The 27035-nt window shown below is 41.2% G+C and overlaps 2 protein-coding genes across 2 annotated transcripts; both read left to right on the top strand.

The window, feature by feature from the left end:
- Window positions 1–8479: 8479 nt before the first annotated feature.
- On the top strand, window positions 8480–9436 carry LOC114686465 (olfactory receptor 2T29-like). The gene has a single exon (XM_028861140.1). It carries the CDS (start codon window positions 8480–8482, stop codon window positions 9434–9436), a length of 957 nt encoding a protein of 318 aa, XP_028716973.1.
- A 16283-nt stretch (window positions 9437–25719) lies between these two features.
- Window positions 25720–26742, top strand: LOC114686463 (olfactory receptor 2T29-like). The gene has a single exon (XM_028861139.1). The coding sequence runs from the start codon at window positions 25742–25744 to the stop codon at window positions 26678–26680; it is 939 nt and encodes a 312-aa protein (XP_028716972.1). The 5' UTR covers window positions 25720–25741; the 3' UTR covers window positions 26681–26742.
- Window positions 26743–27035: the final 293 nt, after the last annotated feature.

Below are 27035 nucleotides of genomic sequence, written 5' to 3'. Positions count from 1 at the left end.
AATAAGCCACATGAAGACAGAAAATACACAGAAAAGTCTGGATTACGTATATTATTGTGTTTTCTTTGAATTTTATGACTGTTAATGAGCTAAGTGCAGAAAGACATTTGATTGTAAAGACTGCTAAGTTAAACCAACATAAATATTTTAAAGGTATCTTGATTTCAAAATTTGGGCCTAAGGATATGTTGCTTTGGAAAAGAGGCTCTGCTTTTGTTTCCACAGAGGATGAGAAGCTGTGGATTCCTTCCGGCTTAATATCATTCCATCAAGGCAGACTGCCCTGATAGGTCTCCAGTGGGATCTATGGCCCAGATGATCTACATTGGAAACAGCTTCAAGGCAGCTGGATGAGATGATGCAGCCTTACAGTTTACTATAGTCAAGACTTGACCATAATTCTAAATTTTCTCAGGATCCTCATAAGATTGCCAGTGCTCCCAATCAGCAAAAAGTAGTATGGAGAGTTATGCCCCAAATCCCAAAACATTGTTTTATAGATGTTTGTTTTTATTTAAAAGGGGTTGATTATAATGGTTAATGGTCACAGTCAATCTCTTTCTAAAGAAAGAAGGAGGATGTGATATAGATAATAAAAAAAGGGTAGATTACTGAATCTACTTTAATCCAAAAAACAACTGTTAATCTCAAAATACTTTACATTGGTATGGATTTTGGTTTATTGATACAAATGGTCAATTTTGTTATATTGAATGTATATTTCTACTCTTGTTAAAGATATTATGATTGTGCAACTCATTTAAAATTGTAATGTATCACTAAGAAATACAGATTAATAGTTATCTATAATAATCAAATTTCTAGTCATGTTAGTTTTCTAGATATGCAAACATATATTTTTAATTAGATAGCTAATCTTCAAACACTTCATAGATCTACAGAATATGGCATTTAAAATGTTTTAAAAACTTAGACATTTCAGTAAGAACATCTGCTCCTGGCAGCTCCAGTTTACTTCAAAGAGGATGATGGGCATCAAAGAAACTCCATATGGAGTTTATCTTCTTCTTAACAAAACTGACCATTTGGGTAAGAAACTTCTCTTGCCTGGATTGCTTGACAGTATGTCATACAAACTAGACATGCACGACCCACAGGAAAGTGACCACTGAACTTTGCCAAACCAAGGCAAGATGGTCCTTCAGGTTTCTGCTTCATAAGAAGAAACTGCCATACATTCTGCAGGACACAGAAGAATGCAACTAATGAACTTTGCCAAAATAGGTGAATATTTCTTCCAATTTCCTGTTTCACTGAAAAATCAGTCAGATACTTTGGGCCTATGGGCTGAAGATGGATGCCTCAGTGTTACAGAAAAACTTCAGTTAACTATACAGGCAGCCAGATGTCTTTCTCATTTCTAGAATTATGGAAGTTTCTTGCAATGGACTTTCTGTTTACTCAGGTAATATTATATCCTTCTGGGGTCTTTGATGGAGTTGTAGACTAGATAGTTATAATTATAGTATTTCTTAGTCATGATAAAAGGTAAATTAGGTATTAAACTTTTGACTCCTAAAAATAGGATAGATGATAGACTATTTTCTTTAATTTTGCTAAATACAAATAGACTAGATACTATAACTGTAATTCCTGCATGAAAACTGTTTCGTTATATGTAATTTTACTATATTAAAATGAAAACCTTCCATTTTGATTAGACAGAAAAGGGGAAGTGAGTGGGATGGTCTTCCTGTATGCTGTGAATATGTGTTGCTACTATTGGCTAATAAATAAGCTGCTTTGGCCTATGGCAAGGCAGCTTAGAGTCAGGCTGGGAATCCAAGCAGAGGTACAGAGAGGAGAAAGGTAAGGTCAGAGAAGACACTGAGAGCTGCCCTGTGAAGCAAGATGTAATGCAACACAGGTAAAGTCACAAGACACATGGAGATACATGGATTAATAGAAATGGGTTAATTTAAGACCTAAGAGCTAGCTAGTAATAAACCTGAGTCCTAGACCAAACCATTTGTAATTAGTATATAAGTCTCTGAATAATTTTTATAAGTAGCTATGGGATTGCAGGTGGGAGAAATTTGTCTAGACCATGGGCCCAGGTGAGACTGAGATACTTACCCCTACAGCCAAGTGTTCAACACCAATCTTCTAGAGAACTTAGGTAAGTGGTAACATATGTTTGACAAATAAGCTATTTGATAAATGAAATATATATTCTATCATGGAATGCCTGGTCCCCTGAGAGGGTCCTTTTCCCAGAGTTGGGCATTTGCCCAGAGGCCCCCAATTTTTACCAAGGGTAGTGCTGGCCTCTGTGCTCCCTCTAGCCACTCTCATGGGCCGCACCCAAACTCATAGGACCCCTTTCTCCTGTTCCCATTTTGGCCCTGGGGATCTTTCCCCTGTCACTTTTCCTTGTCTTCTTAGGAGACAGCCTTAGTTTGGAACACTCTTGTTCTGTCTTAACCCACAGTATAGGTATTTTGGTTTCCTTACTGAGCCCATTGACTATGAATAGAAAGTTTTATTTTGATATTTATTCTGACAGGAATGGAATGCAAAGTCCTAATCTTATGATAGCTGCTAACATAGTATAGATTGTTAAGGACCATAAGTTAATAGTCATTTTTTATAAATATTTTTATTTTATAACTAATTTAATTTTACATATCAGTCACAGATTCCCCTGTCCTCCCTCCTCCCACCCCCAGGCTTCCCCCCAAATCGACCCTCCATTCCCACCTCCTCCAAGGCAAGGTCTCCTCTGGGGAGTCAGCCCAGCCTGGTAGATTCAGTTGAGGCAGGTCCAGTTCCCTCCTTCCTGCACCAAGGCTGAACAAAGTATCTCAGCATAGGCCCTAGGTTCCAAAAAGCCAGCCCATGCACCAAGGACAGGTCCCGGGTCCCACTGCCTGGGGGCCCCCAAAACAGTTCAGGCTCATCAATTGTCTCACTTATCCAGAGGGTCTGGTCCAGTTCCATGGGGGCTCCTCAGCTGTTGGTTCACAGTTCATGTGTTTCTGCTAGTTTGGCTATTTGTCCCTGTGATTTTTCCAATCATGGTCTCAATTATCTCTTACTCATATAATCCCTCCTCTCTCCCGACAATTGGACTACTGGAGCTCCACCTGTGGTTTGGCTGGGGATCTCTGCACCTCGTCCCACCAGTCATTGGATGAGAGTTAATAGTCATTTTGTAGATGATCAAATTCTTTAATTATAACTGTGATACGTACTAATATAATTTACAAGGATAAAACTTACATAGTCCCCTGTACCTGTTTTCAAAGTTAAGCTTAAAATAAGCAACTAGAAATAAAATTTGTTTATTCAGATATACCTAACAGACAGTCCTCAAACGCTTCAGAGATCTGCAAAATGTGGCATTTTAAATGTTTAATGATAGAGCTTTTCGTGATAGAGAGACCTGACAGCTTCTGGCAGCATCCCTATCTCCTCCAAAGAAGAGGGTCAGGCAGAGAAGAGCATCCACCCAGAGCTGGCTGTGAATGTGGCACTGCTAGCCTCTCAGCACTAAAACAATATGCAAAAATCCAACCCAATGTCAAATATTTAAAACAGGTTGTTGCTTTTTAAAAATAGATTCGGTAATCTACCATTTCATCTTATCATATCCATATCCTCCCTTCTTTCTTTTCAAAGTAGATTCAATAATCTGCGCTTTTATCCCATCATTTCTATATCTATATGGCCTCCTGATCAAGAGGACAAGTGACACCCTAGAACTGTGAGACCTTTTGAAAGATGTCCTAAGTCCCCATGAGACCTTGTTGGCCTTGAAGGACCAAGGTAAAAATTACTGCCCCTTTAATGCCTCTGTCCACATTGGTATAGGCCTTCAAGTGCAGGGGGGCCCATGGGAATGTACGGCAGTGACCACTAGTGTGTAACAGGTCGACCCCCCCCCCAGATGAATGGATTCCCTGTTGGGAGCCCCACTTGGCAAAGCCGTGGGGTTATTGACTATAAATGGCTGGATGTTCTCTGTCTGTAACTTTCTTAGTTACACTTAGTTATGCACACCACTGCTGTGCCTCCCTAATAAGAACAGCTGCAGGGTTCTTTCAAAAGCCCATAGGTAGTGGGCGTTACACTTATTGAGCACAGATAGCTGTGGATGTTCTGGAAGATGATTTCTGTTTAGACTATATAATTTTGATGTATAGAAATAATACTAGGATATTTTATATTACTCAGACTGACATAGGATTCTCTGACACGAAGGCAGCCTTTTACACAACAGGTAATTTTGGACTTCAGAACAAGTTCAAAACAGACTAAGCTGCCCCTACAGAAAATACGCAAAGACTAATTCCCAGGTGTTGTTTATTGCTAAATCAAGGCCAGGCTGTTCACACTGAGCTATAGCTCCTGCAGTAGATCTCTTTCTGCATGTACCCTGAATGCTCTAGGTTCAGCCAAATATTTACTATCTGGGATTCCTTGCCCTCCCCTGCCAAAGTCCACACAGTGCCTTCACTCAACCCAAGTGTGGAAGGAGTCAAGACCCTGATCCATCTGCAGGTTAAAGCCCTGGGAACATGGGATGGCTGAGCTCAGGAGTGTGGCCTGATGAGCAGAGGACACTGTGTGACCAGAGGATGGAATGGGAACATAACCTGGGAACACGATAGGAAACCTTCAGCACTCAGAAAAAGTACAGAACAATTTGGCTGCAGGGTCAAGAGTGCTGAAGTGGATCGATCTTCTTCCCTGTTGTGCATCGCCAACTACACAGTTTACACTTCACAGATGTGTGCAGTTTAAGGGAAGGTGTCACTTTCTAAAGTGAGACTTTTGTCCCACTGATGGTAATTATATATATTGTCGTTTTCATCTAAGCCATCTGTATTTGTGGTCATTCTATAATTTTCAGGTCACTATTTAAAGAAAACTAACTGAACATTTGAATGAAATGCAGTTCAAATGAACATGGCTTCTGACTGACAGCAGAACACAGCCATGGCATGATGGGGAGAAGGCAAAATGGTGCATGAACGAAGGGGCCTCTGGTCAGTCAGTCTGCGACATACTAGTAAGAGAAACTGAACCCAAGCTTTGAACTCCAGACCTATGAAAGATGTGGGGCCCAGGGTAGATGAGCCACACAGCTGTCATGACAGGTTTAATAAAAACCAGCTTAAAAAAAAAATAGGCCTGAGTTTCGGTTTACTGGCAGGCAGCATCCACATCTAGGAAAAGCCATAAGCTGCCCCACCCAAGGAGGACCAGCATCTAAGGGGAAATGCCGGACACTGCAAACATTCCAAATGTTAGATAAGAACACCAGATGCCTGAGCCCAGCACACACCTAATTCCCCTTTGCCAAGACACCCCTAGACAAATGTCAGCCAATCAGCGTCCTGAACACTAGAAATCCCCTCACCCCTCCCTCTACTACCCCCACTCGTCCCAGGCTCCAGGCACTCTGCTGTCACCACTGCTTTGGACTGACAGAGAGACTAAGCTTGAGCTTGAAATAAAGGTTCTTTGCTTTTACATATGGTATTCGATCTCCATGGTGGTCTTTTGGGGGATCCCTGCTATCTGGATATAAAATATAACATCACAAAATCTACTGAAAGTTTATATGAACCCCCCCCCCACACACACACACAGAGACAGACAGACAGACACAGAGTCAGAGACAGAGACAAAGAGAGAATGGGAGGGAATAGAATTCTGCATAGTGAACAAGGGCCTGAACATACAATAACTAACTCATGTTGGACCAGATTACTCTTTATGATGGTAATAGTCCAGGCTATGGTCAATAATGGCTATGACTTTCTACTTTAACAAAACTGAATGGTAAATGAGCCTATGGCAGAGGTTTCTGTCACCATCCCTGGCTCACTTAGTTACATTCTTCCTTTAAGTGCCACAGGGGAGTTATTAACACCATCTTTACCCAGGAATGAGCAGGGTCCAGCCAAGGATGATGTCACTTGCCTCCTATTCCTTCTGTACTTAACCAGCTACTGTCCCTTGGCTCATATGACCCAGGCTGCAGCTGCATCTGATGGTGAGTGGACCTGACAGGAGAGAATGCCCAGTACAGGGTAGACCCTAGACAGTCTGTTTGTTGTTCAAGAGGTATCTTTTATCATATATTCTCTATTTTTACATGGAGAAAAAAAATTCTGCTGACTTTTCTCTCATTTTTGGTGTGTTGAGACAGAGTTTTTCAGGCTGTCCAGAACTTGCTTTGTAGACCAGGCTGCCCTTGAACTGAGAGATCTACCAGCCTCTGCCTCCCTAGTGCTGGATTAAAGGAGTACACTGCCACACCCAGCATCTTCCTAAAGCTTCACTTTAGTGATTCTTACTGAATTTTTTTTCTAAGTCACCGATAAAGGAATATGTGTTAAACACACACACACACACACACACACACACACACACACACACACACACACAAAGCAAGCTTGCCTTGATTTCATTTCACTTGATTCACTGGAGCACCTACCCCAGTCTCACAAGTGATAAGATTATAGTAGGCAGCTGCCAACACCCCACCCTTCCTTCTGTATTTTTGGTGTTCAGATTACAATCCATTAGTTTTCCAAAATTTTCTTTTTTGCTGTTTATTTAACTTCCATTATGGGTAACAATTGGGGGCTATGTAATGTCAAAAATGCTTAATTTTATTTATGTCTCATCATATAAAACAGACTGTGGGTGGTCTAAACAAAAACTACACATTTTCCTGGGAAAATGTTGTTTCCCATAGAACCCATGCAGGTACCCACTCTGTGCCTACTCATAGGTTAAGCATTCGTGCTGTGTGTTATTGTGTGATGTGAGGCAGATGCCCTGAGACCCTGAGCTTCTCCATTGTAAGGAGAAAACATGGTGACTCCTGTGGAAGCACAGGGTGGTTCAGGGATGCTGCTGGCTGGGGAGGATGCTTTGTCATTTCTCTGGGTTCACTGTGAGTAATACCCAGTGTTAACATGCACCAAGCTCTTCACATGAAATCAAACTCACAGAATGTATAAGGGCAAGCCAGCTGCTGGTCCTGTGCATTGTGCAGACACAACCTTTCTGATCTCCCTGCTCTCTGGGTGCCTTGATGCCAGTGTTCCCCATTTAACAGAGTGTACCACCTTCCCAGCACACCTCCTGCCCCTCACCTGCCCCTGACCTCCACTCACCCAGCAAACACTAGTCAGCGATTCTCATAGACTGTGGCAGCCTCCCTGGTCCTTGCTCTCTGTGTCCACACATATGAATTAAGTCAGCAGGTAACCTTAAGGAGAATGAGGAAAGCTTATGTTTTAGAACCCAGAGAAATGACCTTCAAATTTAATTGAAATATGTACTATTTTACCAGTACAGATGAACACTTACCTTGTTTAATGCAATCAAAATTAATGTGTTCTTGAATATACATACATACATACAGAGAGACAGACAGACAAACAGACAGAAATACACACACACACTCACATACACACACACACACACACACACACACACACACACACACATATATATATATATATATATATATATATATATATATATATATATACATACATATATATAATTGCATCTGACACAGAGGCAGGCTGTGAGCATGGAGCCAGGGGAATATCAAGGACATGTCATGCCCATATTTTCTCTGCTTCTCAGACTCCATGAGGAAGTGGCTGACAGTCCACAGAAATGCTGCTGCCACAATCCGGCCTGGCAACCTGACTGCTGAATCCTCTGCCTCCTGCTGAAGTTTAGAGTCAATGATGGACCCTGTGAGGAGATGAACTGGGAGAAGCAGAGACCAGAAAAGGGTGAGACTTCTCATTATCTCAGTCTAACCAGCATTAGAAGAGCAAGCATGTCCTATGTAATGCTCTATCTATATTTCCATATGACTATGTTTATGTGAGTGTATATTGAAAGAACATTTATCTAGCAAAAGAAACACATGTAAGAAATTTCTAATTTAATATTAAATGGAAAGTATGTATTTTTCAATTATAATCTCTTACCATATTATTCTAAAATCCACATTATTCAATGAATATGAAAATGGAGAGTGCATGTCATAATGTGTTAATAATAAAAGCAAATTCAAAACAATTCTTAAGAATAACTTCATTCATTAACATTCTTATTAATGTTTTTGCTTATTTGCATTGGATTTTATTTGTTTTTTCGGTGTGTTTCTTTGGTTAATGATTCACTATTTTTGTTAGTAGCAAAAAATTACACTGAAAATTTCAAGAACTTTTTGATAAAGGACAGTATTTTTAATCAAGAAAAATCATGACCATGAACCATGGTAGCTTTTGTCTGGATTGTAGTGGCTAGAAACACAAGTGTGAATTCTTGCTTTTTTTAAATGGCTCAATTTAGGTAAATTGTGATTCACAGATCTATAGGCCGAGGGAACTTTTTTAGTACATTAGGCTTGTACTCATATCAGTAAGCAGCCACTAATCCCAAAGCATTCCTGTTTGCTTAGGAGGCACCCATGAACATCATTATCTGGATGAGCAACTACACTGGACAGTCAGATTTCACACTGGTGGGATTCTTCAGTCAATCCAAACACCCTGATCTACTTGCTGTGGTCACATTTCTGGTTTTCCTGATGGCCTTGTCTGGGAATGCCCTCCTGATCCTTCTGATACACTCTGACACCCGCCTCCACACACCCATGTACTTTTTCATCAGCCAGTTGTCCCTCATGGACATGATGTACATTTCTGTCACTGTGCCCAAGATGCTCATGGACCAGGTCCTTGGGAGCCACAAGATCTCAGCGGCTGCCTGTGGGATACAGATGTTCCTGTACCTGACACTAGGAGGTTCAGAATATTTCCTTTTGGCTGCCATGTCTTATGATCGCTATGTGGCCATCTGCCATCCACTCCGTTATCCTGTCCTCATGAACCATAGAGTGTATCTCCTCCTGATGTCTGTCTGTTGGTTCCTGGGATCCCTGGATGGCTTCATGCTCACTCCTGTCACCATGACCTTCCCATTCTGTGGATCCCATGAGATCCATCACTTCTTCTGTGAGGTTCCTGCTGTGACAAAGCTCTCCTGCTCAGACACCCAGCTCTATGAGACCCTCATGTACCTGTGCTGTGTGCTCATGCTTCTCATCCCCGTGACAGTCATCTCAAGCTCCTATTCATCTATCCTCCTCACTGTTCACAGGATGAACTCAGCAGAGGGCAGGAAGAAGGCCCTGGCCACCTGCTCCTCCCACATGACCGTGGTCATCCTCTTCTATGGTGCTGCTGTCTACACCTACATGCTCCCTGCCTCCTTCCACACCCCTGAGAAGGACATGGTGGTGTCTGTGTTTTACACAATACTCACCCCTCTGTTGAACCCACTAATCTACAGTCTGAGGAATAAGAATGTCACAGAGGCCCTGAAGAAACTCTTGGGTGTGGAACCCCTTTTCAAGAAACAATAAAGTAAGTAACTTGGAATGAACAATTTCTCTCCTTGTCTTTGTACATCTGTTGATTTATGTCTCATGCTGATGTTATTCCTTATCCATCATGTCTCATCACAGTCAGCCCTTTTGAAGAATTCTATCTCTGTTCTGAAAATTTCTTCATTGATAAGCTTCTTGTATATTCAACATCTTCATTTGCATCTTTTAAATGTTACAATTTATGAATTAATAGTGGCTGTTGAATTTTGTGTGACAATAGTCTTATCACTCCAAAGGTATGTCATATTGAGAAATTAATGGTCATGAGTTGTTCAACTGATAAAAGATAGAGTAAGTTGGAAAAAGAGTGGTTACCAAGAAATGAATGGAGATAAATGGCATATTGAATAAATTCTGCTTGTTTTCTTGATAATTTCTGTACATTTCAAATATGATAAAAATAAAGAACAAGATATAGTTATATTATTTCAGCTCCTTTGTATAGTATAATAGATATAGTGGTCCAAAGAAATTAAAATCTGGGTAGTACAAGTGGCCCAGAGTGTTTCAAATTGTCAGCAGAGCTGTATTAGCATGTAAATGTACTCATGTATGCTTCAAAAACTAACCACAGCTCTCACTTCAAGGGAATGAGGAATAGCTTATCCTTGAACCTAATGTGAGTGACCATGGCCCAGAAACACACACTCGGGTTGTCCCTAATGACATGGTCCAAAGTTTCATGGAAAGTTACAAAGCACACAGAAGTCATGAGTCATAACTCAAGGCATTTTTCAATGACACCTGTGGAGCAATCAGGGGTTCAGGTTGTAGCAAAGTGGGAAAATCTGTGCTATGATTCTCAGATGTTGTCTGGTGACATGGAAAGCTTCTAATTTGAGTAAGCCATTCTGATCATCAATACACCCCAGAAGATTTCACCTGCCTCATTTACAGAACATTTACAGGGATTCTGGCTCAGAAACTGAAGCTGGCGATGAATGACTTATATGGGTGCTCTAGACTCTTGGGGCCATTTGGCTTTGTACCTTAATGTTATAACACTCCATTATAACTCCTTGAGAGTCTAATAAATTGGTAAATCTTGCACAATTTATTTTTGTTTTTGTGCGTTTGCTTGTTTGTTGGGGAATATTATTTTAAGGTGTGTTCTGTTTATGTTATATTTGTTTAACTCTGTGAAGCTGTGTTGCTGTGACTGTCTAAAACACATGCTGGTCTAATAAAGAGCTGAATGACCAAGAGTGAGGCAGGAGAAAGGAAATGTGTGGCTGGAAGGCACAGGGAATATATAGAAGGAGAAATCTGGGAGAAAGAGTAAGGAGCAAGAGAGGAAGGAAGAGGACCTCAGGGGCCAGCCACCCAGCTACACAGCCAGCCACAGAGTAGGAATAAGGTAAGATTTACAGAAGTAAGAGAATGGGAAAAGCCCAGAGGCAAAAGGTAAATGGGATAATTTAAAGTTAAGGAAAGCTGGCAAGAAACAAGCCAAGATAAGGCTGGGTATTTATAATTAAAAATATGCCTCTTTGTGTATTTGAGAGCTGGGCGGTGGGCCCTACAAAAGAATTGATTGTTGTCTGTTTATTTGTTTGATTTTGTTAATCTTTAACATGTCTATGTCTTTGTCCTCTGGGAACTTCAGTGTGGTGTCCCCTGTTGATCAAGCTTGACATTCGGTGCATAAAGAGGCCAAGTGTTCTCTTATGACCTGTGGTGAGGAAGCTCATTCCTAGGAGTCAGGACAATCAGTTTCAGCAGTCTTTAGGAGAGAGAGGTAGCTGCTGCAGCCATTCTGATCTGGGACTGATTTGTTCCCACTCTCTGTATCTGACATAGCATTTACATGAGACACAACATGTTACAGGAATGTTGTACCTGAAATTAAATTATCAAGAATACAGTAAAGAAAGTAAAAGTAGCAAATGAGAGAATGGGTTTCTTAATTGATGAAAACTAAAATCATCTTTCAAACAGGCTTCCTATATACTTCCTCTCTGCCATTTAGTTATTTATACTCTATGAATCATTTTACTTGATGATTAGAATACTTGAAATAATTTAATTACCTGTAACTCTGCTTTCTTTTGGCCTGTTTGGTTTCATTGCTGTAATTTTGTAGGGAGTTGATAGTTCTAATTTAAGAAAGATTGTTCTTCACTTTCTGAATGTTTGTCATTCTTATTTATATGTCATTTTGATTTGTTTTGTTACATTAATATTATATCACATTGAGTATTTGGGAGATAAATATGAAACCACACTGTAGAAGAATTCGGACAACAACATCGTATCATTTTCACTCCTTTCCTAGCAAAACTGTCTTTTCCCCATGTACCAAATATTATTGTGGATAAGGATAGAAAGAAGAAGACAAATTCATGAGAAGCTGGAATTCCACAGGTTATTGTGGACATAACTCAATCATTTATGCCACAATCAGAAAGGGAAATGCTACGTTTAAAGTGATGTACTCTTCCTTTGTAATACTTTCGCCTCCAGAATCAATCATTGTCTCCAGGTCTTTTCTCAAAGCAAACCTCATTTCTGAAGGGTAATTACATGTGTCAGTTCCTTTCCTGAAGCAGCCACTACTGTTCCTTTCTTATATCTAACAATTTCACCTAAAAATACCATCAATTCTACAGCCACACCATCTGGGTCCATCCCTCTCATGTCTCACTGTGGAAGACAAAAGAGTCTAATAGATGGAGGCTTGTGTAAGTTCATCTATTTTTGACTTTTGGAAGTTTCTTTGATATTAAGTTCTTTGTACATTTGCCTGATGACTAACTCAACAGGACAGAACAAGAGCACAGAGTGGGGAAAGGGTCTGGAAGTGAGACCACAGCCACTTCACCTTCCATTGCTTCGAATTGCTCAGACATTTTCACACAGCTGCAACACACAGCGGCTTCTTAGTTGTTCATGAATCCACCTCACCATAAGCCGTGGTTGTTCTAAAATTGTTCTAGTTTTTAGTTGACACCAGAGTGTAGTTTCTTTCCTCTCATAAAACTCAACAAATGCTTGCTGTGGCATTTGGATGTGTGTTAATACATTTGTTTTGTTTTTAAAATAAAATGTTTCTTAATTTAAGCTCTCATTCTTTTTTTTAATTTTATTTTACAATGCTATTCAGTTCTACACAACAGCCATAGATTTCCCTGTTCTCCCCTTCCCCCCAGCCCACCCCCCTTTCCCACCACCTCCAGATCAAGGCCACCCCCGAGGACTGGGATCGACCTGATAGACTCAGTCCAGGCAGGTCCAGTCCCCTCCTCCCAGATTGAGCCAAGCGTCCCTGTATAAGTACCAGGTTTCAAACAGCCAACTCATGCAATGAGCCCAGGACCTGGAACCACTGCCTAGATGCCTCCCAAACAGATCAAGCCAATCAACTGTCTCACCTATTCAGAGGGCCTGATCCAGTTGGGGGCCCCTCAGCCTTTGGTTCATAGTTCATGTGTTTCTATTGGTTTGGCTATTTGTCCCTGTGCTTTATCCAACCTTGGTTTCAACAATTCTTGCTCATATAAACCTTCCTCTTTCTCACTAATTAGACTCCCAGTGCTCCACCCGGGGCCTAGCCATGGATGTCTGCATCCAGATTCCTCAGTACTTGTATGGGGTTTCTGGAACAACTATTAGGGTGTTTGGCCATCCCATCACCAGAGTAGGTCAGTCCTGGCTGTCTCTCGGCCATTGCCAGCAGACACTTTATGCTGGAGAGGATGTGGAACTCAGGGAACTCTCCTCCACTGCTGGTGGGAATGCAAGCTTGTACAACCACTTTGGAAATCAATATGGCACTTTCTTAGAAAATTGGGAATCAATCTCCCCCAAGATCCAGCTATACCACTCTTGGGCATATACCCAAGAAATGCTCAATCATACCACAAGAGCACTTGCTCAGCTATGTTTATAGCAGCATTGTTTGTAATAGCCAAAACCTGGAAACAACCTAGATGCCCTTCAACTGAAGAATGGATAAATAAATTGTGGCACATATACACAATGGAATACTACTCAGCAGAGAAAAACAATGACATCATGAGGTTTGCAGGCAAATGGATGGATCTAGAAAAAAATCATCCTGAGTGAGGTAACCCAGACTCAGAAAGACAAATATGGTATGTACTCACTCATAGGAGGATACTAGATGTGGAACACTGATGACTGGACTGCTACTCACATCACCAGGGAGGCTACCTGGAAAACAGGACCCCAAGAAAGACACAGGGATCACCCAATGACGGAGAAATGGATGAGATCTACATGAACAGCCTGGACATGAGTGGGAGCAATGAACGGCGGGGGTCGAGGGAAAGAGAGCGGGAGATCCCACCTGGATCAAGAACAGAGAGGGAGAACAAGGAATAGAAGAACATGGTAAATGAAGACCACATGAGAAAAGGAAGAAACAAAGTGCTAAAGAGGCCCACAGATATCCACAAAGATACCCCCACATAAGCTCTCATTCTTAAAAAAAAAAAGAAAGAAAAAGAAATTCTAGTGGTCCCTGACCCCTCACCAAGAAAACAGCCCCTTGTGACACCAGTTAAAACCAGTCATAAACCCACCCTGCACCTTTGGGAACAGGTAAGACCCCATCTCTGGACTGGGCACCCAGGTTTCTATCCTGTAGGCCCCAGGGGTACAATCTGTACCCCTCCCCCAAGCCTGAAGCCTCAGGGACCAGACAGCAGCCTCTTCCCCTGCCCCCTCATCAAGAAAACAGCCCCCTGTGACACCTGTGACCACCTGAGTCATGTGCCCTCCCTGCACTAATTGGGAACAGATAATACCTCTTCTCTGGACTAGTCAGACCAGGTCCCTGGCCCCTACTGTTGGGATTCTGCTGAGCTCCAACTGCATGACTACACATGTACAGTTAGGAGCTAGACAAGGGGTCTTGCATCTTATGTCATCAGTGTGTGCTGGCGATTATGTACACATGAGGTGGTCATGCAATCTGCACATGTATGACATAGCTCCATAAGCCCACCTGCACCTTAAAGACCTGTGACTCAGACCCCACCCCCTCTCTCTATTCTGTTCTCTCTTCCCTCCACCATCTTTCTCTCTCTCTCTCACTGCATGTGTTCCTTCCCTAAGACTGGTTTCTTGTTCCCCCACTACACCCCTCTTCCTCCTAATAAAGCTCTGATACTAATACTGGGTTTTGTCATGAACTTTCCATGTGCTAACGAGTGCTGGTAAGCAGTGCCACTCATCATTCTTACACCCAGGCCCCAGGGGCACATTCTGTGCCCTCAAGCCATTGAAGCCTAGGGACTAGTCAGCTGCCTCTTTTCCCACCCCCCTCCAAAAAAAAAACAGCCCCCTGTGACACTAGTGACCACCGGAAACATAACCCCACGCTGCACCAACTGGGAACAGATAAGACCCCATCTTAGGAATGGGCAGACCAGGTCCTTAGCCCCTGGGCCCCGGGGGCACATTCTGTGTTCATCTACCAAAGCCATTGGAGCCCCAGGGACCAACCAGCTGCCTTTTCCCCTGCTCCATCACCAAGAAAACAGGTCCCACCCTGCACTGTTTAGAAATAGCTGCTCCTTGAGACAGAGCCCACTGATGCCCATCAGACTAAGATCTAGGACACAGAATCCACCAGCACCAATTGGACCAAGAGCCCAGATTAGACGAAGAGCTCCCATTAGACCAAGAATATCAATGGGACCAAAAGAGGCTCCCTCAGACACAGACACCACTTGCATGGAATGGAGGAAGAGATAGGTAGATGCCAGTGCAAAAATACAGTCAACAACATAAAGACCAATATGGCAACATCAGAACCTAGTGGTGCTACATCAGGAAAACCTGAACATCCCAAAGCAGAAGAAGCAGAAGAAATTGACCTTAAAATGACTTTAAGAAGATGATAGAGGCATTTAAGGAGGAAATAAAAATTTCCCTTAAAGAATTCAAAGAAAAGACAAATAAAAACTTGGAAGAAATCAATAAATCCCTTAAAGAAAGCCAAGAAAAAGCAATTAAACAGGTGAATAAAACAGTCCTAGATTTGAAAACTGAAACAGAGGCAATAAAGAAGACACAAACTGAGGGAATTCTGGAAATGGAAAATCTGAGTAAACAAACAGGAACTGCAGATGCAAGCATTACCAACAGAATACAAGAGATGGAAGAAAGGATCTCTGGCATTGAAGATACAATAGATGAAATAGATTCATCAGTCAAAGAAAACACTAAAGCCAAAAAGTCATAGCACAAAACGTCCATGGAAATTTGGGACATCATGAAAAGACCAAACCTAAGAATAATGGGGATAGAAAAAGGAGAAAAATACCAACTCAAAGGGACAGAAAATATATTCAACAAAACCATAGAAGAAAACTTTCCCAACCTAAAGAAGGAAATGCCTATGAAGGTACAAGAAGCTTACAGAACACCATATAGAGTGAATCAAAAAAAAGTACCCTCACCACATAAAAACCAAACCACTAAACTTACAGAATAAAGAAAAAATATTAAGAGCTGCAGAGGATAAATGGCCAAGTAACATATAAAGGCAAACCCATCAGAATAACACCTGACTTCTCAATGGAGACACTGAGGGCCAGAAGATCCTGGGCAGATATTATGCAGACACTAAGAGACCATGGATGCCAACCCAGACTATTATATCCAGCAAAACTCTCAATCACTGTATACAGAGTAAACAAAATATTCCAAGATAAACCAGATTTAAATAATACCTATCAACAAATCCAGCTCTACAGAAATCACTAGAAGGAAAAAACTAACCTAAAAAAGTTAGATACACCCATGAAAACACAGGCAATAGATAATCCCACACCAACAAATACCAAAGAAGAGAAACACACAACAGAACCAACAAAAAATAACAGGAATTAACAATCACTGGTCATAAATATCTATTAATATTAATGGTCTGAATAACCTCCTGTATTTTATCAGACCACCATAGTTAAGTTAGATTTCAACAACAACAAAAATTACAGAAAGCCTACAATCTCATGGAAACTGAATAATGCCCAACTGAATCACCAATGGGTCAAGGAAGAAATAAAGAAAGAAATTAAAGATTTCCTAGAATTCAATTAAAATTAAAGTACAACATATCCAAACATATGGGACACTATGAAATGATTGCTAAGAGGAAAATTCATGATACTAAATGCACACATAAAGAAGGTGGAAAAATCTTACACTAGCAGCTTAACAGCACACCTGAAAGCTCTAGAACAAATTGAAACACACCAGGAGGAATTGACATCAGGAAATAATCAAATTGAGGGCTGAAATTAATGAAATAGAAACAGGGAGAACAATACAAAGAATCAATGAAACAAAGAGTTGGTTCTTTCAAAAAATCAACCAGATAGACAAACTGTCATCTAAATTAACCAAAAGGCAGAGAGAGAGAGAGAGAGAGAGAGAGAACATCCAGATCAACAAAAAGAAATGAAATGGTAGACATAACAACAGACAGCGAAGAAATACAGAGAATCATCAGGTCATACTTCAAAAACTTGTACTCCACAAAATCTGAAAATCTGAAAGAAATTGACAATTTTCTGGACAGGTGCAATATACCAAAGTTAAATCAAGACCAGATAAACTATTTAAATAGACCAATAACCCCTAAGGAAATAGAAAGAGTCATTAAAATTCTCCCAACCAAAAAAAACAAAAACAAAAACAAAACAAAACAAAACAAACAAACAAACAAAAAACAGGACCACATAGTTTCAGCGCAGAATTCTACCAGATTTTCAAAGAAGAGATAATTTCAATAGTCTTCAAATTGTTCCACACAACAGAAACAGAAGGAACATTACCAAACTCTATTTATGAGGCAACAATTACCCTGAATCCCAAGCCAAACAAAGATACAACAAAGAAAGAGAATTACAGACCAATTGCCATCATGAACATTGATGCAAAAATGCTAAATAAAATATCGGCAAACCAAATCTAAAAACACATCAAAAAATTATCCATTATGATCAAGTAGGCTTCATCCCAGAAATGCAAGGTTGGTTCAACATACAAAAGTCTGTCAATGTAATACACCATATAAACAAACTGAAAGAAAAAAAAAGCACATTATCATCTCATTAGATGCTGAAAAAAACTTTGACAAAATCCAACACCTCTTCATAATAAACTTTCTAGAGAGATCAGGAATACAAGGAACATACCTAAATATAATAAAAGGCAATTTACAGCAAGCCAACAGCCAACATCAAATTAAATGGAGAGAAACTCAATGCAATTCCACTAAAATGGGAACTAGACAAGGCTGTCCACTCTTCCCATATTTATGCAATATAGTACTTGAAGTTCTAGTTAGAGCAATGAGACAAAGAAGGCGATCAATGGGATAGAAATTGAAAAGGAAGAAGTCAAACTTTCACTATTAGCAGACAATGTGACAGTATACATAAGTGACCCCAAAAATTCTACCAGGGAAATTCTACAGCTGATAAATTCCTTTAGTAATGTGGCTAGATACAAGATTAACTCAAAAAACTCAGTAGTCCTCCTATATACAAAAAGGGCTGAGAAAGAAATCAGAGAAATATCACCCTTTACAATAGCCACAGATAATATAAAATATCTTGGGGTAACTCTAACTAAGCAAGTGAAGAACCTGTTTGATAAGAACTTTACGTCTCTAAAGAAAGAAATTGAAGAAGATATCAGAAAATGGAAAGATCTACCATGCTCATGGATAGGTAGGATTAACATGGTAAAAATGTCAATCTTATGAAAAATAATCTACAGATTCAATGCAATTCCCATCAAAATCCCAACACAATTCTTCACAGACTTGGAAAGAACAATACTCAACTTCATATGGAAAAAAACCCAGGATAGCCAAAAGAATCCTGTAAAATAAAACAACCTCTGGAGGCATCACTATCCCTGACTTCAAGCTCTACTATAGAGCTACAGTAATAAAAATATCTTGGTACTGGCATAAAAACCAACATGTGGACCAATGGAATTGAAGTGAAGACCCTGACATTAATCCACACACATATGAATATCTGATTTTTGACAAAGAAGCCAAAACTGTAGCATGGAAAAAAAAGAAAGCATCTTCAACAAATGGTGCTTGCATAACTGGATGTCAGCATGTAGAAGATTGCAAATAGATCTATATCTATGGTCATGCAGAAAACTCAAGCCCAAGTGAATCAAAGACCTCAACATAAATCCAGTTACACTGAACCTGATAGAAGAGAAAGTAAAAAGTATTCTTGAACGCTTTGGCACAGGAGATCACTTCGTGAATATAACACCAGTAGCACAGACACTGAGATCAACAATTAGTAAATGGAACCTCTTGAAACTGAGAAGTTTGTAGGACAAAGGACATGGTCAATAAGACAAAATGACAGCCTACAGAATGGGAAAAGAAATCTTCACCAACCCCACATCTGACCAAAGGATGGTCTCTAGAATATATAAAGAACTCAAGAAACTAGACATCAAAATACTTCACAATCCAATTTAAAAATGGGCTACAGAGCTAAACAGAGAATTCTCAACATAAGAATCTCAAATGGCTGAAAGACATTTAAGGAATTGCTCAACATCCTTAGTCATCAGGGAAATGGACATCAAAATGACTCTGAAATACCATCTTACACCTGTCAGAATAGCTAGGATCAAAAACACTGAAGACAGCTTATGTTGGAATGATGTGGAGCAAAGGGGAACACTCCTCCACTGTTGATGGAAGTGCATACTTGTACAGCCACTCTGAAAATCATTATGGCGGTTTCTCAGAAAATTGGGAATCAATCTTCCTCAAGACTCAGCCATACCACTCTTGGGCATATACCCAAAGAATTCTCAATTATACCACAAGGACATATGCTCAACTATGTTCATAGCAGTATTATTTGTAATAGCCAGAACCTGGAAACAACCTTGATGCCCCTCAAAATGGAAACACATGAACTATGAACCAAAGACTGAGGGGACCCCAACTGGATCTGGCCCTCTGAATAGGTGAGGCAGTTGATTGGCTCGATCTGTTTGGGAGGCATCTAGGCAGTGGTACCAGGTCCTGGGCTCGCTGCATGAGATAGATGTTTGAAACCTGGGACTTATACAGGGACGCTTGGCTCAATCTGGGAGGAGGGGACTGGACCTGCCTGGACTGAGTCTATCAGGTCGATCCCAGTCCTCGGGGGTGGCCTTGATCTGGAGGTGGTGGGAAAGGGGGGTGGGCTGGGGGAAGGGAAGGGGGCAGGAAGGGGGAGAACAAGGGAATCTGTGGCTGTTATGTAGAACTGAATAGTATTGTAAAAAAAATGTGGCACATATACACAAAGGAGTACTACTCAGCAGAGAAAATGACATCATGAAATTTGCAGGCAAATGGATGAAATTAGAAAATATCATCCTGAGTGAGGTAACCCAGACTCAGAGGACAAACATAGTGTGTACTCACTCATAAGTGAATACTAGATGTAAAGCAAAGGATAACCAGATTACAACCCACAGCTGCAGGGAGGCTAACTAGTAAAAAGGACCCTAGGAAGGAATCATGGAAAACCCAGTGATGGAGAAATAGAAATAGAAAAGATCACATGAACAAACTGGAAGTTGGGGAGGTGAGTAATAGAGGGCAAGGGACTGGGGATGAGAACATAGGGGAATGGGAGGTTTGAGCTGAAACAAGAATAGTGTGGGAGAGCAAGGAAAGATATACCATGATAAATGAAGACATTATGGGAATAAGGAGAAACAGAGAGCTAGGAAAATTCCCAGGAATCCACAAGGATGACTCCACCATAGACTACTGGCAATAGCTGAGAGGGTGCCTGAATGAGCCTACTCTGGTTATCAGATAGGTGAATACCCTAACTGTCATCATAGAGCCCTCATCCAGTGACTGATGGAAGCAGATGCGGAGATCCTTGGCCCGGTCCCAGGCTGAGCTCCAGGAGTCCAATCGATGAGAGAGATGATGGATTCAATGAGCAAGGGACATAGAGACTATGAAGAGAAAAAGCACAGAGACAACTAGTCAAACTAGTAGAAATGCACGAACTGTGGACCAATAGCTGAGGAGCCCCCATGGTACAGGACTAGGCCCTATTGATCAGCAAGACAGTGGTTTAGCTTGAACTATATAGGAGGCTCCCAGGCAGTGGGTTCGGGACCTGTCCCTAGTGCATGAGCCAGCATTTTGGAGCCTAGTGCCTATGGTGAGACACTTTGTGCAGCCTTGGTGCAGGGAGGAGTGGGTTGGAGCTGCCTCAGCTGGCTCTGCTGACTCCCCATGAGAGACCTTGCCTTGGAGGAGGTGGAAATGGAGGCGGGGGAGGATTGCGGGTGAAGGCTGGAGGGCAGGAGGAGGAAGGACAGGAGAATCTGTGGTTTGTATGTAAAATGAATAGAAAATCTCTTTAAAAAATAGATCATAAAGCTAATATAAAAAATAAGCGACATAAAGGTAAATATTATACAGAAAAACAAACAAACAATAAAAAAGTCCTTTGCTAACCAACAGAATCAGTTAGGCAGGGCCTGATCAACCTGCAGATGGAAATGACTAAAATTTCATCTGTCTCTGTGACTTCTTTCCATGGACCCACCTGAACCCACACCTGATATACATCTATGTGACACTAGTGAGCCTCACTAAAGCCCTGAGACCCTTACAACACTTTGAACATGAAGGAAGAAAGACTTCCTAGCAAACTCTCTTCAGAAGGAGGCAGGTGAGATGCACAGGCAAGGACAGCACTTTTCCCATTGCCAGGGCATCACGAGGAACAACAGTCAGTTCTGTGTGTTTGTGCTCAGATCATACTGTGCATAAGCTTCCCTTTTTTCCATGAACTATTCTTATTGTATTTTATGACACACCCACTGTGTGTCATGGATTCATAACTTTTTAATTACATAGGATTTGATTGTTTGATGACACTGGTATTTTTATTTCCTTTCTCCAACAAAGGAACTCATGAATCAGTTTCCAACACTTAACAAAGCCTTCACATTTCAAGCTGGAGAAATTCACACAGGACCTTGGTCATACAGGAGTGATGATCTGTAGGGCAGGCAGGTGACATTGGGGAGGAATATTGTCACTTTGATAGCTGCATGTGCCCCTTAATGTGGGTTAGATGCTGGACTCTCTAATCTACTAGAGCCACGCCATGCACACCTAAAACATCTGTGTCCTAAGAGTGCTGAGTCAGCTGCCTTGGGGGCTGGACACAGCCTGGAGTCCCACAGAGCCTCTGTCACCTACAGTTGATGCAGATAGCCCAGACCAGTAACAACAGAAAAGTCCCCTTTTCTTTCCCCTCCCCTGCTGAAGTCCACTCAAGACCTGCAGTCAAACCAAATGTGGAAGGAGTCAAGACCCTGCTCCATCTGCAGGTTAAAGCCCTGGGAACATGGAAGGGCTGAGCTCAGGAGTATGGCCTGATGAACAGAGGACACTGTGTGACCAGAGGATGGAATGGGAACACCACCATAACATGGGAACACGATCAGAAAACTTTAGCACTCAGAAAAAGTACAGAGCAATTTGGCTGCAGGATCAAGAGTGCTGAGGTGGATTGATCTTCTTCCCTGTTGTGCATCGTCAACTACACAGTTTACACTTCACAGATGTGTGCAGTTCAAGGGAAGGTGTCACTCTCTAAAGTGTGACTTTTGTCCCACTGGTGGTAATATAAATATTCTCATTTTCATCTAAGTCATCTGTATTTGTGGTCATTCTATAATTTTCAGGTCACTATTTAAAGTAAAACAAACTGAACTGAACTGAGCATTTGTACGGAACGCAGTTCCAATGAACATGGCTTCTGGCTGAGCAGAACACAGCCATGACGTGATGGGGAGAAGGCAAGATGTTACATGAGATCAGTCTGGGACAAACTAGTAATGGGAACTGAACCCCAAGCTTTGGTCTCCACACTTATAAAGACAACAGTTCACAAAATGTTCTGACAGTTTATATCAACAGAGAGAGAGACAGAGACAGAGACAGAGACAGAGACAGAGACAGAGAGATTGAGAGGGAATAGAATTCTGCATAGTGAACAAGGGCCTGAACATAAATAACTGACTCATGTTGGACCAGATTACTCTTTATGATGGTGATAGTCCAGGCTATGGTTAATACTGGCTATGACTTTCCACTTTAACAAAACTGAAGGGTAAATGAGCCTGTGGCAGAGGTTTCTGTCACCATCCCTGGCTCACTAAGTTACATTCTTCCTTAAAGTGCCACAGGGGAGTTATTAACACCATCTTTATCCAGGAATGAGCAGGGCCCAGCCAAGGATGATGTCAATTGCCTCCTGTTCCTTCTGCACTTAACCAGCACCTGTGCCTTGGCTCATATGACCCAGGCTGCAGCTGCATCTGATGGTGAGTAAACCTGACAGGAGAGAATGCCCAGTTTGGGTGGACCCTAGACAGTCTTTTTGTTCTTCAAGAGGTTTGTTTTATCATTTATTGTCTATTTTTATGTGGAGGAAAAAAATTCTGCCTACTTTTCTCTCATTTTTGGTGTTTTGAGACAGGGTTTCTCTGCGCAGCCCTGGCTGTCCAGAACTTGATTTGTAGACCAGGCTGGACTTGAAGTCAAAGATCTACCAGCCTTTGCCTCCCTAGTGCTGGATTAAAGGAGTGCACTGCCATACCCAGCATCTTCCTAAAGCTTCCCTTTAGCAACACTTACTGAGATTTTTTTCTAATGTTACCACTGAAGAAATATGTGTTTAACAGTTACACATACACACACACACACACTACACACACACACACACACACACACACACACACACACACACACAAACACACAGAGACAAAGAAAACTTACCTTGATTTCATGGCTGACCACCTACCCCAGTCTCACAAGTGATAAGATTATAGTAGGAGGCTGCCAACACCCCACCCTTCCCTCTGTATTTTTGGTGTTCAGATTACAATCCATTAGTTTTCCAAAATTTTCTTTTTTTGCTGTTTATTTAACTTCAATTGTGGGTAACAATTGGGGGTTACATAATGTCAAGAATTCTTAATTTTATTTGTGTCTCATCATATAAAACAGACTGTGGGTAGTCTAAACAGAAACTATGCATTCCTGGGGAAATTGTGTTTCCCATAGAACCCATGCAGGTACCCACTCTGTGCCTACTCATAGGTTAAGCATTCATGCTGTGCGTTATTGGGTGATGTGAGGCAGATGCCCTGAGACCCTGAGCTTCTCCACTGTAAGGAGAAAACATGGTGACTCCTATGGAAGCACAGGGTGGTTCAGGGATGCTGCTGGCTGGGGAGGATGCTTTGTCATTTCTCTGCCTTCACTGTGAGTAATACCCAGTATTAACATGCACCAAGCTCTTCACGTGAAATCAAACTCACAGAATGTGTAAGGGCAAGCCAGCTGCTGGCCCTGAGCCTTGTACAGACACAACCTTCCTGATCTCCCTGCTCTCTGGGTGCCTTGATGCCAGTGTTCCCCATTTAACAGAGTGTGCCACCTTCCCAGCACACCTCCTGCCCCTCACCTGCCCCTGACCTCCACTCACCCAGCAAACACTGGGCAGGGATTCTCATAGACTGTGGCAGCCTCCCTGGTCCTTGCTCTCTGTGTCCACAAATATGAATTAAGTCAGCAGGTAACCTTAAGGTGAATGAGGAAAGCTTAAGTTTTAGAACTTATGTAAGTTTCCTTTCATGAATAAGACTTCTTAAAATGGAAATCCATCATTTGTCTTCCTATCCTCAGTCTATTTCTGTCTGTCTCTGCATCTCTGTCCGTCTCAGGTTTTTCTGACATTTATATGAAAACATCAAGGACCTGGCCGTGTTCTCTACTCTATCAGTAGCTTGGCAGAACCTGGCCTTTTAAGGCTTCAGTTTCAGGTGTGTTTTGTGTTTTTGTTTTTAGAATCTTGACAGAGATAAAATTATCCTGAGACTTGTGATTTTTGTCTCAGCAGCCACTCCCTTCAAATATTTCTAACATGTCAGAAAAGAAATTTAATTTCCTTTCTATTGCTAAGAGCTATCAAAACTGCAATATCTACTAGTCAGAAATTAAAACAAACAAACAAAAAACTTTACAAATCTTCTCTCCTTGAGAAGTACATGTGGAAGAGGCGTTCACTGAGCCTTGTCAAAAGGCTGGCTACATTCTGTCTGCTGCTGTTTCTCACTCTGTTGTACCTGTTCAAACCTTCAAATTTAATTCAGATATGTACTATTTTCCAAGCACAGATGGACACTAACCTTGTTTACTGCAATCAAAATTAATGTGTCTTGAATATACATGCATACATACATACATACATACATACATACATACATAGACACACACACACACACACATATTTGCATCAAACATAGAGGCAGGCTGAGAGCATGGAGCAGGGGGACTATCAGGAACATGTCATGGCTGTGTTCTCTCTATTTCTCAGACTCCAATGAAGAAGTGGCTGACAATCCATAGAGATGCTCTGCCACAGCCTGGCCTGGCAACCAGCAGTGACTGCTGAATCCTCTGCCTTCTGCTGAAGTTTGGAGTCATTGGTTGACTCTGTGAGGAGACGAACTGGGAGAAGCAGAGACCAGAAAAGGATAAGACTTCCCAGTATTTCAATCTAACCAGCATTAGAAGAGCAAGCATTTTCTATGTATTACTCATCTATATTTCTGTATGACTAGTATTTATGTGAGTGTATATTGAAAGAACATTTATCTAGTAAAACAAACTTATGTAAAAAATTTCTAATTCAATATTAAATGGAGACTATGCATTTTTAATTATAATCTCTTACCATATTATTTTAAAATCCCTATCAGTAAATGAATATGAAAATGGAGAGTGTATCTGATAATGTGGTAATATTAAAAGCAAATTCAAAATGATTTAATTAACTTTCTTAATGATGTGTTTGCTTATTTGATTTTTTATTTTAATTGTTTGTTTGTTTTTTTTGGTCAGTGATTCACTAGTTTTGTTAGTAGCAAAAAATTAGCCTGAAAATTTCAAGAACTTTTTGATAGAGGACAATATTTTTCATCAGGAAAAAATCATGACAATGAACCATGGTAGATTTCCTGAGTTGTAATGGATATAAACACAAGTGTGCATTCTTGCTTTTATAAATGCCTTAATATATGTAGCTTATCATTCTCAGATCTATAGGCTGAAGGAACTTTCTCAGTACATTAGGCTTTGTGCATAATATCAGTAAGTAGCCATTAAACCCAAACAATTCTTGTTTGCCTAGGAGACACCAATGGAACATTACCACCTGGATGAGCAACTACACTGGACAGTCAGATTTCACCCTGGTCGGATTATTCAGTCAATCCAAACACCCTGCTCTGCTTGTTGTGGTCATATTTGTGATTTTCCTTATGGCCTTGTCTGGGAATGCCCTCTTGATCCTTCTGATACACTCTGACACCCGCCTCCACACACCCATGTACTTTTTCATCAGCCAGTTGTCCCTCATGGACATGATGTACATTTCTGTCACTGTGCCCAAGATGCTCATGGACCAGGTTCTTGGGAGCCACAAGATCTCAGCAGCTGCCTGTGGGATGCAGATGTTCCTGTATCTGACACTAGCAGGTTCAGAATTTTTCCTTTTGGCTGCCATGTCTTATGACCGCTATGTGGCCATCTGCCATCCACTCCATTATCCTGTCCTCATGAACCGTAGAGTGTGTCTCCTCCTGATGTCTGTCTGTTGGTTCCTGGGATCCTTGGATGGCTTCATACTCACGCCTGTCACCATGACCTTCCCATTCTGTGGATCCCATGAGATCCATCACTTCTTCTGTGAGGTCCCTGCTGTGACAAAGCTCTCCTGCTCAGACACCTGGCTCTATGAGACCCTCATGTACCTGTGCTGTGTGCTCATGCTTCTCATTCCTGTCACAGTCATCTCAAGCTCCTATTCATCCATCCTCCTCACTGTTCACAGGATGAAATCAGCAGAGGGCAGGAAGAAGGCCCTGGCCACCTGCTCCTCCCACATGACTGTGGTCATCCTCTTCTATGGTGCTGCTGTCTACACCTACATGCTCCCTGCCTCCTTCCACACCCCTGAGAAGGACATGGTGGTGTCTGTGTTTTACACAATACTCACCCCTCTGTTGAACCCACTAATCTACAGTCTTAGGAATAAGAATGTCACAGAGGCCCTAAAGAAACTGTTTGGTGTGGAACACTCTTTCAAGAAACAGTAAAGTAAGTAATTTGGAATGGACAGTTTCTTCTCCTTGTCTCTGCACATCTGTTGATAGGTCTCATGCTGATGTTATTCCTCATCCAATATGTCTCATTGCATAGTCAGTCCTTTTGAAGAATTCTTTCTCTATTCTGAAAATTTCTTCATTGATAAACTTCTTGTACATTTAACATCTTCATTTGCATCCTTTCAATGTTACATTTTATGAATTAATAGTGGCTGTTTAATTTTGTGTGACAATAGTCTTATCACTCCAAAGGTATGTCATATTGAGAAATAAATGGTCCTGAGATGCTCAACTGATAAAAGTTAGAGTAAGTTGGAAGAAGAGTTGTTAACTAGAAGTGAATGGA

This window comes from Peromyscus leucopus, chromosome 8b, assembly GCF_004664715.2.
Source record: "Peromyscus leucopus breed LL Stock chromosome 8b, UCI_PerLeu_2.1, whole genome shotgun sequence".
Lineage (NCBI taxonomy): Eukaryota > Metazoa > Chordata > Mammalia > Rodentia > Cricetidae > Peromyscus > Peromyscus leucopus.
Note: the sequence above shows the minus strand (reverse complement) of the source record. Positions and strands in the feature narration are given on the sequence as shown.

What these genes read in the sequence shown, in the direction of transcription:
- LOC114686463 (XM_028861139.1), top strand. Translation starts at nt 25,742, where the DNA reads ATGAGCAACTACACTGGACAGTCAGATTTCACCCTGGTCGGATTATTC.
- LOC114686465 (XM_028861140.1), top strand. Translation starts at nt 8,480, where the DNA reads ATGAACATCATTATCTGGATGAGCAACTACACTGGACAGTCAGATTTC.